The 16,710-nt window shown below is 43.6% G+C and overlaps 2 protein-coding genes across 7 annotated transcripts in view; one reads left to right on the top strand and one right to left on the bottom strand.

Annotated features, from left to right (window-relative positions):
• LOC121554339 (rap1 GTPase-GDP dissociation stimulator 1) overlaps positions 1-10,996 on the top strand; it is a 52,900-nt gene extending 41,904 nt beyond the window's left edge. For all 4 annotated transcript variants that reach the window (XM_041867865.1, XM_041867866.1, XM_041867864.1 and 1 more), the window contains 7 exons: positions 4,675-4,806; positions 5,639-5,773; positions 6,219-6,344; positions 8,758-8,897; positions 9,696-9,822; positions 10,344-10,472; positions 10,675-10,996. In XM_041867865.1, coding sequence (XP_041723799.1) covers positions 4,675-4,806; positions 5,639-5,773; positions 6,219-6,344; positions 8,758-8,897; positions 9,696-9,822; positions 10,344-10,472; positions 10,675-10,802 — 917 coding nt within the window. In that variant the 3' untranslated portion in view covers positions 10,803-10,996. The remainder of the gene's footprint in view (positions 1-4,674; positions 4,807-5,638; positions 5,774-6,218; positions 6,345-8,757; positions 8,898-9,695; positions 9,823-10,343; positions 10,473-10,674) is intronic.
• A 2,473-nt stretch (positions 10,997-13,469) lies between these two features.
• Positions 13,470-16,710, bottom strand: part of tspan5a (tetraspanin 5a) — a 30,862-nt gene continuing 27,621 nt past the window's right edge. The window contains exons 9-11 of one of the 3 annotated variants that reach the window (XM_041867965.2): positions 15,866-15,982; positions 15,062-15,107; positions 13,470-14,872 (exon numbers count right to left, since the gene is read on the bottom strand). In XM_041867965.2, coding sequence (XP_041723899.1) covers positions 15,907-15,982 — 76 coding nt within the window. In that variant the 3' untranslated portion in view covers positions 13,470-14,872; positions 15,062-15,107; positions 15,866-15,906. The remainder of the gene's footprint in view (positions 14,873-15,061; positions 15,108-15,865; positions 15,983-16,710) is intronic. The other 2 variants (XM_041867966.2, XM_041867967.2) reach the window with 2 other exon arrangements.

The following is a 16,710-nucleotide window of genomic DNA, read 5'->3' as shown; positions in this document are numbered from 1 at the left end:
TCCTTGGGAGCAATTTCCAAACGCCTGAAGGTACCACGTTCATCTGTACAAACAATTGTACGCAAGTATAAACACCATGGGACCACGCAGCCGTCATACCGCTCAGAAAAGAGACGCGTTCTGTCTCCTAGAGATGAACGTACTTTGGTGCAAAAAGTGCAAATCAATCCCAGAACAACAGCAATGGACCTTGTGAAGATGCTGGAGGAAACAGGTACAAAAGTATCTATATCCACAGTAAAACAAGTCCTATATCGACATAACCTGAAAGGCCGCTCAGCAAAGAAGAAGCCACTGCTCCAAAACCGCCAAAAAAAGCCAGACGACAGTTTGCCACTGCACATGGGGACAAAGATTGTACTTTTTGCAGAAATGGCCTCTGGTCTGAGGAAACAAAAATAGAACTGTTTGGCCATCATGACCATCGTTATGTTTGGAGGAAAATGGGGGTCGCTTGCAAGCCAAAGAACACCATCCCAACCGTGAAGCACGGGGTGGCAGCATCATGCTGTAGGTGTGCTTTGCTGCAGCAGGGACTGGTGCACTTCACAAAATAGATGGCATCATGAGGAAGGAAAATTATGTGGATATATTGAAGCAACATCTCAAGACATCAGTTAGGAAGTTAAAGCTTGGTTGCAAATGGGTCTTCCAAATGGACAATGACCCCAAGCATACTTCCAAAGTTGTGGCAAACTGGCTTAAGGACAACAAAGTCAAGGTATTGGAGTGGCCATCACAAATCCCTGACCTCAATCCTATAGAAAATGTGTGGGCAGAACTGTAAAAGCGTGTGTGAGCAAGGAGGCCTACAAACCTGACTCAGTTACACCAGCTCTGTCAGGAGGAATGGGCCAAAATTCACCCAACTTTTAATGTTTGAAGCTTGTGGAAGGCTACCCGAAACGTTTGACCCAAGTTAAACAATTTAAAGGCAATGCTACCAAATACTAATTGAGTGTATGTAAACTTCTGACCCACTGGGAATGTGATGAAAGAAATAAAAGCTGAAATAAATCATTCTCTCTACTATTATTCTGACATTTCACATTCTTAAAATAAAGTGGTGAATCTAACTGACCTAAAACAGGGAATTTTTACTAGGATTAAATGTCAGGAATTGTGTAAAAACTGAGTTTAAATGTACTTGGCTAAGGTGTATGTAAACTTCCGACTTCAACTATACATATGAGATGAGTAATGCAAGATATGTAAACATTATTAAAGTGACTAGTGTTCCATTTCTTAAAGTGGCCAGTGATTTCAATAGGCAGCAGCAGCCTCTAATGTGCTAGTGATGGCTATTTTAAGAGTCTTGAGATAGAAGATGCTTTTCATTCTCTCGCTCCCAGCTTTGATGCGCTGACCTCACCTTCTGGATGATAGCGGGGTGAACAGGCAGTGGCTCGGGTGGTTGATGTCCTTGATTATCTTTTTGGCATTCCTGTGACATCGAGTGCTGTAGGTGTCCTGGAGGGCGGGTAGTTTGCCCCCGGTAATGCGTTCGGCAGACCGCACCACCCTCTGGAGAGCCCTGCGGTTGCGGGCGGTGCAGTTGCCGTACCAGGCGGTGATACAGCCCGACAGGATGCTCTCAATTGTGCATCTGTAAATGTTTGTGAGGGTTTTATGTGCCAAGCCAAATTTCTTCAGCCTCCTGAGGTTGAAGATGCTCTGTTGCGCCTTCTTCACCACACTGTCTGCGTGGGTGGACCATTTCAGTTGGTCAGTGATGTGAATGCCAAGGAACTTGAAGCTTTCCACCTTCTCCACTGCGGTCCCGTCGATGTGGATAGGGGGGTGCACCCTCTGCTGTTTCCTGAAGTCCACGATCATCTCCTTTGTTTTGTTGACCTTGAGTGAGAGGTTATTTTCCTGGCACCACACTCCCAGAGCCCTCACCTCCTCCCTGTAGGCTGTCTCGTCATTGTTGGTAATCAAGCCTACTACTGTTGTGTCGTCTGCAAACTTGATGATTGAGTTGGAGGTGTGCTTGGCCACGCAGTCATGGGTGAACAGGGAGTACAGGAGGGGGCTGAGCACGCACCCTTGTGGGGCCCCAGTGTTGAGGATTAGCGAAGTGGAGATGTTGTTTCCTACCTTCACCACCTGGGGGCGGCCCATCAGGAAGTCCAGGACCCAGTTGCACAGGGCGGGGTTCAGGTCCAGGGCCTCGAGCTTAATGATGAGCTTGGAGGGTACTATGGTGTTGAATGCTGAGCTATAGTCAATAAACAGCATTCTTACATAGGTATTCCTCTTGTCCAGATGGGATAGGTCAGTGTGCAGTGTGATGGCGATTGCATCGTCTGTGGATCTATTGGGGCAGTAAGCAAATTGAAGTGGGTCTAGGGTGACGGGTAAGTCTATCAAAGCACTTCATGATGACAGAGGCCACGGAGGAGACGTCGGCCACGGAGAAGGAGAGCCCACAGTCCTTGGTAGTGGGCCGCGTCGGTGGCACTGTGTTATCCTCAAAGCGGGCGAAGGTGTTTAGCTTGTCCGGAAGCGAGACATCGGTGTAGGCGACGTGGCTGGTTTTCCTTTTGTAGTCTGTGATTGTCTGTAGACCTTGCCACATCCGTCTAGTGTCTGAGCCGTTGAATTGCGACTCCACTTTGTCTCTATTCTGATGTTTTGCCAGTTTAATTGCCTTGCGGAGTGAGTAGCTACACTGTTTGTATTCTGCCATATTCCCAGTCACCTTGCCATGGTTAAATGCGGTGGTTCGCGCTTTCAGTTTTGCGCGAATGCTGCCATCTATCCACGGTTTCTGGTTAGGGTAGGTTACGGACAATTCCTTCGTTTTTGCTCTGACATGCACTGTCAACTGTGGGACCTTATATAGACAGGTGTGTGTCTTTTCAAACCATGTCCAATCAATTGAATTTACCACAGGTGGACTCCAATCAAGTTGTAGAAACATCTCAAGGATTATCATTGGAAACAGGATGCACCTGAGCTCCATTTTCGAGTCTCATAGCAAAGGGTCTGAATACTTATATTTCTAAAATCCTGTTTTCGCTTTGTCATTATTTTACATTTACATTTTAGTCATTTAGCAGACGCTCTTATCCAGAGCGACTTACAGGAGCAATTAGGGTTAAGTGCCTTGCTCAAGGGCACATTTACGTCATTTAGCAGACGCTCTTATCCAGAGCGACTCACAAATTGGTGCATTCACCCTACATTATGGGGTATTGAGTGAGGAAAAACAATTATTTAATCCATTTTAGAATAAGGCGATAACGTAACAAAATGTGGAAAAAGGGAAGGGGTCTGAATTCTTTCCGAATGCACTGTATTCGTCCGGTCAATGTGGGGACAACCTCATCGATGCACTTATTAATGAAACCGGTGACTGATGTGGTAAACTCCTCAATGCCATTGGATGAATCCCGGAACATATTCCAGTTTGTGCGATCGAAAAAGTCCTGTATCTTAGCATCCGCTTCATCTGACCACTTCCGTATTGAGCTCATCACTGGTACTTACTGTTTGAGTTTTTGCTTGTAAGCGGGAATCAGGAGGATATTGCCAAATGGAGGGCGAGGTAGAGCTTTGTATTAATCTTTGTGTGTGGAGTAAAGGTGATCTAGAGTTTTTTTATTTTTTTATTTTTTATTTATTTTTTCTCTAGTTGCAAAGGTGACATTATGGTAGAAATGAGTTAAAACGGATTTCAACTTTCCTGCATTATAATCACCGGCCACTAGGAGCGCCACCTTTTGGATGAGCATCTTCTTGTTTGCAAATGGCTCTATACAGCTTGTTGAGTGCGGTCTTAGTGCCAGCATCGGTTTGTGGTGGTAAATAGACAGCTACGAAAATAAATAGTATCGTCTACAACTTATCATGACGTATTCTAACTCAGGCGAGCAGAACCTCGAGACTTTCTTAAAATTAGAGATCGTGCACTAGCTGTTTTTAACAAAGAGAGACACACCACCCCCCTGATCTTACCGGATGCAGCCGCTCTGTCCTGCCAATGCAATAAAATGCTACCATCACATCTCAACTGCAACATAAATATGTCTTTGATAATGATGATTCAGTGTATATGATTCAAACCTAGATTAAAAACTCAGATCTATGTACTGACCCTTTGTGCTGTGGTCGCGTTGACTGGGTTTCAAGCATGTGCATGGAAACCGTACCCTTCAGGCCAAATGATAGACGGGGAGAAAGTGATAGTGAATAAGAGTTGAGTAGAAAGAAAAAACAATATATGAAGGAGAATAAGATAGGTGTGTGATGATGAAATCTTCAGCCTTACTTAGAGCGGAGTGGTGGAGAATACATTGTGAATCCATTTGTGAATATATTATGACAACCGAATGTGAGGGAGAATGTGGGTATAGTTCTAGGTGTCTTGGAGGCCTCGATTTCATCATATGGTGTCCGTAGCGTTCTCCTAGACTACTTATTCTTTCTTTTTCTTTCCACTTCCATTTATACTGAAGCCAAGGAGGACATTTATCCTGTAACCTTTTCTGCCCAAAACGTGCATGCTTATTTGTGTCTGTGTGTTCGTGCACGCGTGTGCCTGTGTGTGGTCTTTTTATGCTTTTTTGTTTAGTGAATAACTGCTTTGCCATTTTATTGATGACCTCTCTCTTCTGCTGCAGTAGGAGGGTTTATGTTGACAGCCTTTCCCAACCTCTTTCTCCTCAGATGAGTCCATGCAGAAGCTGTTTGAGGGGGGCAAGGGCAGTGTGTTCCAGAGGGTCCTGTCCTGGGTGCCATCCCACAACCACCAGCTGCAGCTGGCAGGGGCACTGGCCATCGCCAACTTTGCTCGCAACGGTGAGGAGGCCATAGAAATACACTTAATAGAAGGGACAAAGCCTTTTAGACCATTCTAGTTCTATGAAGGAAGGTACTGTGGTAACAGATTGAACCAAAAAGGGTTTTATTCAGGATAAAACTCCCCTTGGATGGCTTTGATACTGACCATAATCTGTGTCACCGTTACATGGGGTGTGACTTCACAGAACGTTCCGATACTGTAGAAATGTATAGAACAGAATGTGTAGAATAGACCCTTTTCTGTGTAGTAGAATAGGGAATCAGCACAACAACACTCAGATTGTAGAAATGCTTCTCTGTCATGTAGAACAGTGAATCAGCATTCGGCATATCTCTCCACTTTCTCCCAGATGTCTTCTAGATCAGTTCTCCCCCTAATAAAAACCTGCTGCCTCAGTGTGCTGAGTACAGATCACAGGCCTGGCCATTAGTCATTCCATGTCATTACTCATCTACAACACAGTGTTTCTTCCTGTGTCAGCGAATCCTGCATCCACGCTGACTTCAAACACTCAACCCTGATAAATAAAGGTCGTTATTATTATAGCCTCCTTAATTATTTATTCCGTACATGGATGTGAAGAGAATAGTATGCATGTAACCTGTTTTCTATCAAACGATGATTGTAAAATTACGGTCAGAAGGATTTGCATTGGAACATTCTCCTCCTAACACCTATCCAGTCCTTTTTAGATCTGGGGATAGGGGTTGTTCAGAACTTTGATTTGTGGAATCGGATATGTTAGAGCAGGGCGGGAGCAAAAGCCTGCACAGCCCATAGCTTTTAATGAGCAGTGGGTTAAGTTATGACATTCTATTTCTCCCCCAGATGGTAACTGCATCCACATGGTGGAATCCGGCATCGTTCAGAAGCTGCTGGATCTGCTGGATCGCCATGTGGAGGAGGGCAACGTCACCGTGCAGCATGCCGCGCTCAGCGCCCTGCGCAACCTGGCCATACCTGGTGAGACTCCCAAGGCATTCCATGCATGATTGAGTATACTGTCAATGTCCTATATGACTCATAGGCAATTCTTTAACATTCATTTCCTGTCACAAGTGCTTCCCCTGCACTCGTTTGTTATCTGTGGGTGGGGATAGGTCTTGGCAAATGTAACTGCAAACAAGTACAGGAGCAGCACTTTGAATAGAAATTGTTCTTTCTTTGAGCCTTAATGGGTTAATACTGGTTGAATACAATAGTTACAAAGTTAGTATATCGTGTATTTTCATGGTGTACAGCATTGTCAGCTAAGAGCTGAATTGCAGTGTACAGTCCATACCTAAATAAGTTAACAAATCCGTTGATACATGTCTTAAGGGAGCGTAGTTTGAATGTATTGATTTATGTGTTGTTTTATTTAACATGTTTAATCTGTATTCATAATTTTTCTCCTGTCTGTCTCCAGTGGTGAACAAAGCTAAGATGCTGTCGGCAGGTGTGTCAGATACGGTGTTGAAGTTCCTCCCGTCAGAGATGCCTCCTGTCCAGTTCAAACTGCTGGGCACGTTACGCATGCTCATCGACACTCAAGGTAGAACTCCTTTAAAACACCTTTTATAGCACCTATAACGCACTGTAGAACACCTTCCTAATAATGCCCTAAACCATCGTTCTGTGCCTTGCGCTCAGTCTTCAACTTCGACCAGTATCAGTGACAGGTGTGAGTGTTTCCACCCATAAACTCTGCAGAAAGATATATATATACAGTGGGGGAAAAAAGTATTTAGTCAGCCACCAATTGTGCAAGTTCTCCCACTTAAAAAGATGAGAGAGGCCTATAATTTTTATCATAGGTACACGTCAACTATGACAGACAAATTGAGAAGAAAAAAATCCAGAAAATCACATTGTAGGATTTTTTATGAATTTATTTGCAAATGATGGTGGAAAATAAGTATTTGGTCACCTACAAACAAGCAAGATTTCTGGCTCTCACAGACCTGTAACTTCTTCTTTAAGAGGCTCCTCTGTCCTCCACTCGTTACCTGTATTAATGGCACCTGTTTGAACTTGTTATCAGTATAAAAGACACCTGTCCACAACCTCAAACAGTCACACTCCAAACTCCACTATGGCCAAGACCAAAGAGCTGTCAAAGGACACCAGAAACAAAATTGTAGACCTGCACCAGGCTGGGAAGACTGAATCTGCAATAGGTAAGCAGCTTGGTTTGAATAAATCAACTGTGGGAGCAATTATTAGGAAATGGAAGACATACAAGACCACTGATAATCTCCCTCGATCTGGGGCTCCACGCAAGATCTCACCCCGTGGGGTCAAAATGATCACAAGAACGGTGAGCAAAAATCCCAGAACCACACGGGGGGACCTAGTGAATGACCTGCAGAGAGCTGGGACCAAAGTAACAAAGCCTACCATCAGTAACACACTACGCCGCCAGGGACTCAAATCCTGCAGTGCGAGACGTGTCCCCCTGCTTAAGCCAGTACATGTCCAGGCCCGTTTGAAGTTTGCTAGAGTGCATTTGGATGATCCAGAAGAGGATTGGGAGAATGTCATATGGTCAGATGAAACCAAAATAGAACTTTTTTGGTAAAAACTCAACTCGTTGTGTTTGGAGGACAAAGAATGCTGAGTTGCATCCAAAGAACACCATACCTACTGTGAAGCATGGGGGTGGAAACATCATGCTTTGGGGCTGTTTTTCTGCAAAGGGACCAGGACGACTGATCCATGTTAAGGAAAGAATGAATGGGGCCATGTATCGTGAGATTTTGAGTGAAAACCTCCTTCCATCAGCAAGGGCATTGAAGATGAAATATGGCTGGGTCTTTCAGCATGACAATGATCCCAAACACACCGCCCGGGCAACGAAGGAGTGGCTTCGTAGAAGCATTTCAAGGTCCTGGAGTGGCCTAGCCAGTCTCCAGATCTCAACCCCATAGAAAATCTTTGGAGGGAGTTGAAAGTCCGTGTTGCCCAGCGACAGCCCCCAAAACATCACTGCTCTAGAGGAGATCTGCATGGAGGAATGGGCCAAAATACCAGCAACAGTGTGTGAAAACCTTGTGAAGACTTACAGAAAACGTTTGACCTGTGTCATTGCCAACAAAGGGTGTATAACAAAGTATTGAGAAACTTTTGTTATTGACCAAATACTTATTTTCCACCATATTTTGCAAATAAATTCATAAAAAATCCTACAATGTGATTTTCTGGATTTTTTTTTCTCATTTTGTCTGTCATAGTTGACGTGTACCTATGATGAAAATTACAGGCCTCTCTCATCTTTTTAAGTGGGAGAACTTGCACAATTGGTGACTGACTAAATACTTTTTTTCCCCACTGTATATATAGCAACATTTTCCAAAATAGATGCTAGAATGCCTTCCTAATGATGCGCTAACCTTGAACCGTTCTGTACCTCACTTTTTATCCTTAAATTGACCAGTATATATTTTTTTATTCCGCAGAAAGTTGGATAGGAAAGTACTCCCACAAAAGAGCCTAGGAATACGATATGTTTCTGTCAAATGTTGTTGAATATTCATCAAAAGGGGTTGGGTTGGGAAGGACCGGGCAAGGCCAAGTGCAGACCTGTTCAATCCAAAGTGACATGGTTATCGATGGCATCCATATTTGATTGAATTGCTATGCAACTGAGTATGTCAGTGAAATGCAGACAGTTGACAGGGTGTTTAGAATAGCAGTCAACTCAAGGTGATAGAACTGACACATGCACTTTTTCTAACCATGTCTTTACAAGAGGTGTTTTCCTACCTCTTTCTCCCTGGAGTTCAGGGATTCATTATAACAAATACTAGAAAGTGCCAATTGTTACCAAGAAGTGACCCATTTTTATTTTATTTTCATAGTTACCTAGTAGAGAACTAATTAGGAACCAAGTCATTGTAGTTTATAAACAGAAAGCTACCAATGGTAATAGAGCTGTGAAATAAAGCGTTACCTGTTCTTCCACCCAGCGGATGCGGCAGACCAGCTGGGGACCAATGGGAAGCTGGTGGAGCGTCTGGTAGAGTGGTGTGAGGCCAAGGACCACGCAGGGGTCATGGGAGAGTCCAACAGGCTGCTCTCAGCCCTTATCCGCCACAGCAAGTCAAAGGTTAGGGCCGGCTGCCATGGAAACACACCATATGTGGCTGGCAAGCTGGCTGCCACCACAGAATACATCCTGACCCATATCTGAACTGTACATACACACATACACACACACACTGAATATATACGTTATCAGCTATATTTTAATCAAAGGCTGTATTAGCTAGCTTGTCTTTACTAATCTAACTCTCAGCTCAAAGTCCAATCCATGCTTTATGTAACATTTTTCATCAAGGGAACTGAACAACTGAGGTGGGAGCCATGTTCTAACTCTTCCTGAAATACGGTGTTCCTTGTTGACTCATGCCCAGAGACAGCATTGTCAGTTCTGCTACATTTCCTACCCTCATCTGAGGAGAATAACTCGGGTGCACCTCAGACTCTGGTTGTCTCCTTCTAGACTGTAGATTTATGAGCTCCAGGCTCTAAACGTTTCTGTCCTATTTGCAGATCGCTAGATAAAATAGAACCCCTGTGGCAGTACCAGAGATGTAGGTCCTACAAATGCACTGTACAGAAGCGTCCTATATTATTTAGTGCAGAGGTGAACTGGCCTTAGTGGCCTACCCTCTTGGAAAGTTACTGGGTGTGCAGGTTTTTGCTCCTATCGTGCTCTAACACCTGATTTCAGCTCCTGATGAGCAGCGGATTAAAGGCAGGTGTGTCAGTGCATGGCTGGAGCACAACCCTTCACACCCAGAATCTACCTCCAGGATGAGGGTTGGTGTCCCCTGATTTAGAGTTGTGCCCCCCATTTGAAATGTATTTGTTTCTTAATTTGTTTATTTGTTTGTGTTTTTAGGACGTCGTAAAAACAGTCATCCAGGGTGCAGGCGTGAAGCACTTAGTACTCATGGCGACGAGTGAACACATGATCATGCAGAACGAGGCGCTGGTGGCTCTGGGCCTCATCGCCGGGTTGGACCTGGGTAAGAGTCAGGGGTCACCGTCAGTGTCATGATGTCACAGTGCAGCCGAATTCTAACTACTGTGTTAGCCACATGGTATTGTAAGGGCCAGATTGGTAGCACTTTCTTTGACAGTGCCTGGGTTGTGTTTAGTAGGGCACACTGTACTAAAATGTTTTGAAACAAGAAAATAAAACTGTTTCCGGACACGTTCAGGTAGCACTTCCCTGTCTTATTCCGTTGCAAAATATTTTGTATCCCCATGCTTACTGAACATGACCTGATGTATTGCATGGCTAGAATAAACTGAAAGTTGCTTGATGATGTACAGGGCGGGTTAGAATAACCACACAATGCAAAGCTATTTGGGACCTAGTGAAAGGTGCTGTATAAATAAAATTAACTGTTGAAGCTTTTGTTACGGTGTGCTCAATACACGCCCTTTTCTAAGAGGCAAAGCATTGACTCTGATGGTGCATTGGAATGCATTAAAACAATTGTACAAAATAATTGGTCACAGAGTGTGTTTGTCATGGTTTCAGTGGGGGCTGAGAAGGACTTTGTTGGGGCTGGCCTGGTACAGGTGCTCCACAAGCTTCTGTCAGACGAGATGAGTGCGCCGGAGGTCAAATACAACTCCATGATCATCATCTGTGCGGTCATGGGCTCAGGTAAAAGGGCGGCCATTTTGAATCAGCCACTTAGAAAAACTAAAACACAGCTTTTGCGCCAATATCCAAACTAGGGCATAGCACAGAGTAGTATACTTGTATGGACATTGGAATGTAGCGGTAATGAATGTTATGGTTTAGATGTGTGCTTCCATTAAAGACTCTTCTGAATGGGATATGTTCTTCTCTCTCCCTCCTCCAGAGCCTCTCCATAAAGAAGTACAGGGCCTGGCATTCATCGACGTGGTCTCCAAGCTGCGGTCGCACGAGAACAAAACGGTGTCCCACCAGGCGTCGCTCACAGAGCAGAGGCTAACGGCACAGAGCTAAAGGACTCTAACTCCCACAATCCCCCACTCCCACATCCCCCCCCAAGCCCCAATGCCTGCCTCATAGCCAATCCCTGCCCCCCATTCCTCTCTTCAGAATCTCCCTGCATCTGTGTGTGTCCCATCGTCACGTGCCAAGGTATCCTGTCTCTGTCCCCCTGTCAACAGCCAGCTGTTCCAGCTAACTACCCCCCTCGCTCCATTCAGCTCCATCCATATTAAAAACAAGGCGCCAGTAGACAGCCTTTTCTTTTCGCAATAGATAAACATACAAAGAGAGAACACTTTTTATGATGACCATAGCTGTGATACCCATTCACTTCAATAACTTGCCGAAAATGTAAAAAAAACAGAACATACAAAATAAAGACAAAAAAAGTTTGATTTAGGTGGTTTGAAAACAAATTTAGCAGCCACGCATCCATGCTGTGTCCTTACTTCCGTGTCCCATGTTAGCTTGAGTACCAGCCGAGTTGAAGACAACGTGCATGTTTTAGTCCAGTTGATGGTGTATCTGTGTTCATTTTGACCCTGTCACGTATCCAAACCCACAGCCCTGGGCAAATCTTACAGAGAATAGTGTTTAATCATGTTTGTACTTAAACTGGCGTTTTGAAAGGAGTTTGCTTGATAATCCCACCCAATCCTCTCTCTTCCCTTTAACTTTCATACAAACCCAACTAAACCTGACTTATTTTTCCAAACAAACTTACTGTTATATCAGGGGAATGTTTAGAATTGTGAATCGTTACAGAACGTTCAGATATAAATATATTATGTAGAACAGATGTGTCAAGTAGAATAGGGTATGGTGTTGACTCTTACATTTTTATCTGCGATGTTGTGAATGTTTCACCCCTAACTGAACATACCCCAGGCTAGAGCGCCACTAGCACATACAAGTGCCCACCTGAGCGTCCTCGGACATGGAGGAAATCACGCGTAGGTTAGAAGTTAGAACCCCCAGATGAATACAGTCGCTCACTCCCTGGTCTCTGTGAGAGTGTACAGTGAAGCAGTCAGCCATACCAGGTATGTACTATATGCGTGTCTGAATTTGTTGCTTTAATCATGAGTCGGGGACCAATGGGGGCGTTGCTATCGCCTTTTTTTGTAGTAGCGCTGCACTTTTCAGAAGATTCCTATATCATATTAATGTGGTTCCTAAGTTATTTAACACGTCTCCAGGCATTGTGAGATCTGATAATCTATGTAGCCTGACTGCAAAAGAGATGACCTGGAATGTCACCATAGGCAGCAATCTGTCTGTGTTGTTCCACATAGTCACTATGGTCCCCCCCACCCCCCTCCCAATAACCCTGTCAGAATGGGCCAGTCTGGACACCCAGAGAAGATCCCTCACCCCGTCTACATGTCTATGGTTTCTCCCTGCCCGCTCTTGGTTTGCATGTGTGACGGTTTCTCTCCCACTCAGAGTATCGAGAACATGCACATTCCAGCATGTTGGATACTGCGTTAGGCACCGTCTGGTGACATAGGCATTTTTTTATTATAAATTATTTGTTTATTATCGGCACTTTGTTCTTTGTCAGGTATGAATGGTAATTTATCAGATTTGTAACCTTACAAAGACACAATCCAATCAAGATGTAACCACAAAGTAACTGCATTACGATATTATAAACATAAATGTTTGTTGTAAATGTCATTGAGTTGTACATTTGGAAGATTGTAACTTGAACAAATAATTAAAGATGATTGCTGGCGATAATGTATTATTTGTTGTTCCTAGAGTTTGTACTGCCTGTTGATATATTAAGAAGAGGGTGAAGTCTGTTTCGTATTATTCATAAGCAGCTCTACTCATGTTTCATTCATTGTGTGTCAAACAGGGTTTTCTGAGCACATTGGCAAGGGCTATGGTGTCACCTAGGCTGCATTCCATTCCAAAAGGTTGTCCCCTCCCATCTATCCTTGTTCACTCGTTCATGGATCTGTGACAACTAGGTAGGGGTAAGCAGGAGCCCCATCTAGAATGGAATCTAGCCTCACATGCCAGGCTTTAAGGCCCTTTGATAGTCCATTGATCAGATTAACACCTATGTCACCATTTCTAATTAGAAATCGTTCCTTCAGACTCGGGCCATCCAACTGAGGTTCAAAGCACTACTGATAAATCAATTAATGCGTAATGGAGTCCGGCAGAGAAAGAGGACGCCAAATCACTTTGTCATGTCCATTCTTTATTAACAATTAGCGCTATTAACAAAGTCAGCAGGTCAACAAATAACAATGATTTATTTCATGGGAATTAAAGAAAAACAGAAACTTGTTCTGAGGGCAGAAAGGGAGTCAAACGAAGGACCCACTGAATGGCAACCCTCGTGTTATGCCCTCTGCCACCTAGGACACCACCCGCCAGCCTGACTTTTTGGTCTTTCAACTCTAACAAGATCGAGTGACAGGGATTCCTAAAGATTATGACACTATTCACTTAGAGGTATTGAAAACAGAAGACCACCATAGCAAGAAATGGACATGAACTGAAAAATGTGGATAAAACTTAAATGAATGTATTGACCATTAACAACTTATGTAGAGTGTGCAGAGATCAGACAAAATACATTGATACTTAAATGCCCAGTGCAGTCAAAAACCGGATTTTCCTGTGTTTTATGTATATTTCCACACTGAGGTTGGAATAATACTGTGAAAATGATAATGCCCTTTTAGTGTAAGAGCTGTTTGAAAGGACCGCCTGAAACATCAGCCTGTTTTGGTGGGTAAGAGTTTTAGCCTTCCATGTTGATATCACCATGCGGTAAATTAGTTAATAGACCAATAAGAAAGAGTTCCAAACCTCTACCAATAACAGCAAATGTTCAGTTTTCCTCCTCCCCACTCAGACCCAGTTCTACCAAGATTCTTGAAATTGCTCTTTGCTAAGAATATTTTTTATTTTTTTATTTTAACTGAAACAATCACAGTAAGATACTTTGTTGTTACCCAAAAATTATTTGATATTGAGATACAAACGGCTGCATTGGACCTTTAAGTGTGCTTGATTTAGCTTGCCTGTTACAATGGAACCAATTGACTAGTCCCAAAAGTGCACACAAAAATCAAGCACACCTGAAGTATTTGAAAGTATCTGACATACCTGTATGTATTTCACCAGGTGGTAGCGATGCCATGAAATATAACGAATGCTCATTTGTGCAACAAAAACGCTTGAACCGACAATGCTTCAGCAGTTCAAAGCAAACGTGACTTAAAGGCTGTGACTACTACTGAACATTTACATTCTAGCGCCATTACTCTCTTCCCTAAGCTCACAGTGTCAGCACAAATACAGCTACTATTTTACTGTTAAAAATACCTGTGTCAATAAGAAAACATTTGCACATTCTAATGAAACGAAACCAGATTCCATGCCATTGTGACAGTAGGGTGACAACGTCCCGGATTGTGTGGGACACTCACACATTTTGTCCCTTTGTTCTGCGTCCCGCAATGAAACAATCATGTCTCGCATTTAATCAACAAATTCAAGCACCACTAATAATAATGTAAAAAATGTTTTTGTCCCTTATTTTAGTCCAGACATTCCAACCTGTCTCTTGTAGTCACATTGCGCTTATGAAAGGTGGGGTGGGGGTGGGGGGCTGCCAAATGTTTTTATTCATGTAGGCTACACTGTCCCGCAAAATCCTCCTGTTGTCTCGCATTTGGGTATTTTTTAAATGTGGTCACACTATGTGACAGGCATGCAGTGCATTTACAAACACCCCCCATTTGGCATTATTTTCTGTACATTTCTACACAAAGTGTTTGACACATGGATGGAATCCCATGGAACAATGGGGATGCAAAACACTGGTAACTTTCCCCAAATTCCCAAGTTTTCCAGAAATCTGCCAACTGGTATTTCTAGAAAACCTGGGAATTTTGGGAAAGTTACTGGAATTTTGCAACCCTAAACACATCTTTAAAAAGGATCAGAATGTGCAGGTCACCATGGTGCAGGTGATCTCAGGAATCTTTCCCAGTGTTAGCAGGCTTCAAGCATATTCTGATGCTCCGAGAATGGCGTAGCCATGCTGAAGAGATCTTGGGAGAAACAGACATCAAGGTCAGTCACAGCTCTTAAAACAAACTAATCCTAGTCCCATGTCACAGTATTACTGGGGTGAACTTTGAGAAATGTCAACAACACAGTTGTATTTGTGACATAAGTGCACTATAAAGCTTAGCTAGCTAACATTACGCTCAGCTAGGTAACTTGGTAGTGAACCTTACCTGTGCATTCCTGGGTGAAGACAGGCTGTGACATCAGGTAAACAAACTACACAGCAAGAGAAAGAAAAAAGCTAAAGAATGTTATTTCTATTACACAAGAGCAAAGCCAGGGGGTCTATTCAAAATGCGTAACGTTTTTAATTGTTATCAAGTGTTTTTCAGTCCCACTCTAATCAGTAGTGTTCACAATATCCTGGAACCAAATGTTAAATTCAAGTCTATTTGCGTTTTGGAGTGTTTGGTAAACATGTCATGCATCCTGAAAACACCCCTGGTGGATAGGTTGTGGTGGGAATGGTCAGGGGCACAGAGTGATGGCTTGGCACAGTGTGGCAGAGTTTGGGGACAGTGACAGAGTGGAGGAGGGAGGTGGAGGAGACCTTTCTCAATAGTCTAAAAGCGTTTCCATTCTTCATGACAACAGGATGTGAAGAGAACTGATGTGTGGAGGAAAATGTCCAGTCATTCTATAGGTAGACGTTTTGGCTATTAGTTGGCTTAGTCTTTGGAAAAAGGGCGATGTGTCTTTGGAAATTTACAGAACCCACTACACCCCTGGCAGACAGTGTATACAGGGCAGGCTAGTTAAACCTCCATTTAAGTCTGTCATTTCGGCCTGTGTTCACCCATGGACGTTTTAGCTTAAAGAGTCTGGAGCATTAAACTGTATTTCAGCAAAGCATTGGATTTATGTTATATATTAGATCATATTCCTCAATCAAATCATTGGTTCGAATTGCAGGGTCTGGGCTGTACTATTTAATTGACTACTACTGATTCACAGAGGACAACAACAACACCCACCGGCTACAGTTCATACATACACACGCTAGCGAGCATGTTCCTCACGCGTAGTACGCAGACCCTTTCTTTCCAGAGTGAGGTGGGGGTCGGCGCATGGAGAGAGAGGGCGGGGGCACCCTGACGAAGCATGGGGGAGGAAGAATGAAGCATGAGGTGAGTTGGCATGACGATGGTGTGCCCCACACTCACTCATGCCACCAGTGTGGAACAGCTAGTTCCCCCTCGCCCTGCCAGGGACAGGGGTGGGCATGAGTGAGTGTGGGGTGCTGTGCTCCTGTCTCCAAGCTGAGTGGCCAGCTGGTGTGGCAGGTAGCCTAGCGGATCAGAGCGTTGGGCCAGTAACCAAAATATTGCTGGTTTGAATCCCTGAGCTGACTAGGTGAAAAATCTGTCGATGTGCCCTTGAGCCAGCCACTTAACCCTAATTGCTCCTGTAAGTCGCTCTGGATAAGAGTGTCTGCTAAATTACTAAAATGTAAAAATGAGAGGGGCAGAGCCCAGAACCTATGTGAAATGACTCTGTCAAACTAGGAGGTGAAGTTAGTAACCAGAGCAAAGCCAAAGAAACTACAATTAAAAGTTTTAATCTGGACAGCATACTCTGGATCGATGTGTATCCAACTACATCAGAAAAACTAAGAATCTCATAAAATGCTGATTTAGTGGTTACAAACATCAATACTGTAACTTTTTTTCTTAATATGGCCCAAGATCTTCTGACTCTATTCTATGCCAAATGAGGGTGGCACTTTTTTAAAAATGCTATCTGGTTTTGAAATGTGATTCCAAATTCCATCGTCAAAGGATTTCCATGTCGCAGTACTGCAACTTTAGTCCACATGGTG

Source organism: Coregonus clupeaformis, chromosome 39 (genome assembly GCF_020615455.1).
Source record: "Coregonus clupeaformis isolate EN_2021a chromosome 39, ASM2061545v1, whole genome shotgun sequence".
In the NCBI taxonomy this organism is placed as follows: domain Eukaryota; kingdom Metazoa; phylum Chordata; class Actinopteri; order Salmoniformes; family Salmonidae; genus Coregonus; species Coregonus clupeaformis.
The sequence above is the reverse complement of the archived record's forward strand: the minus strand, read 5'-3'. Positions and strand labels throughout refer to the sequence as shown.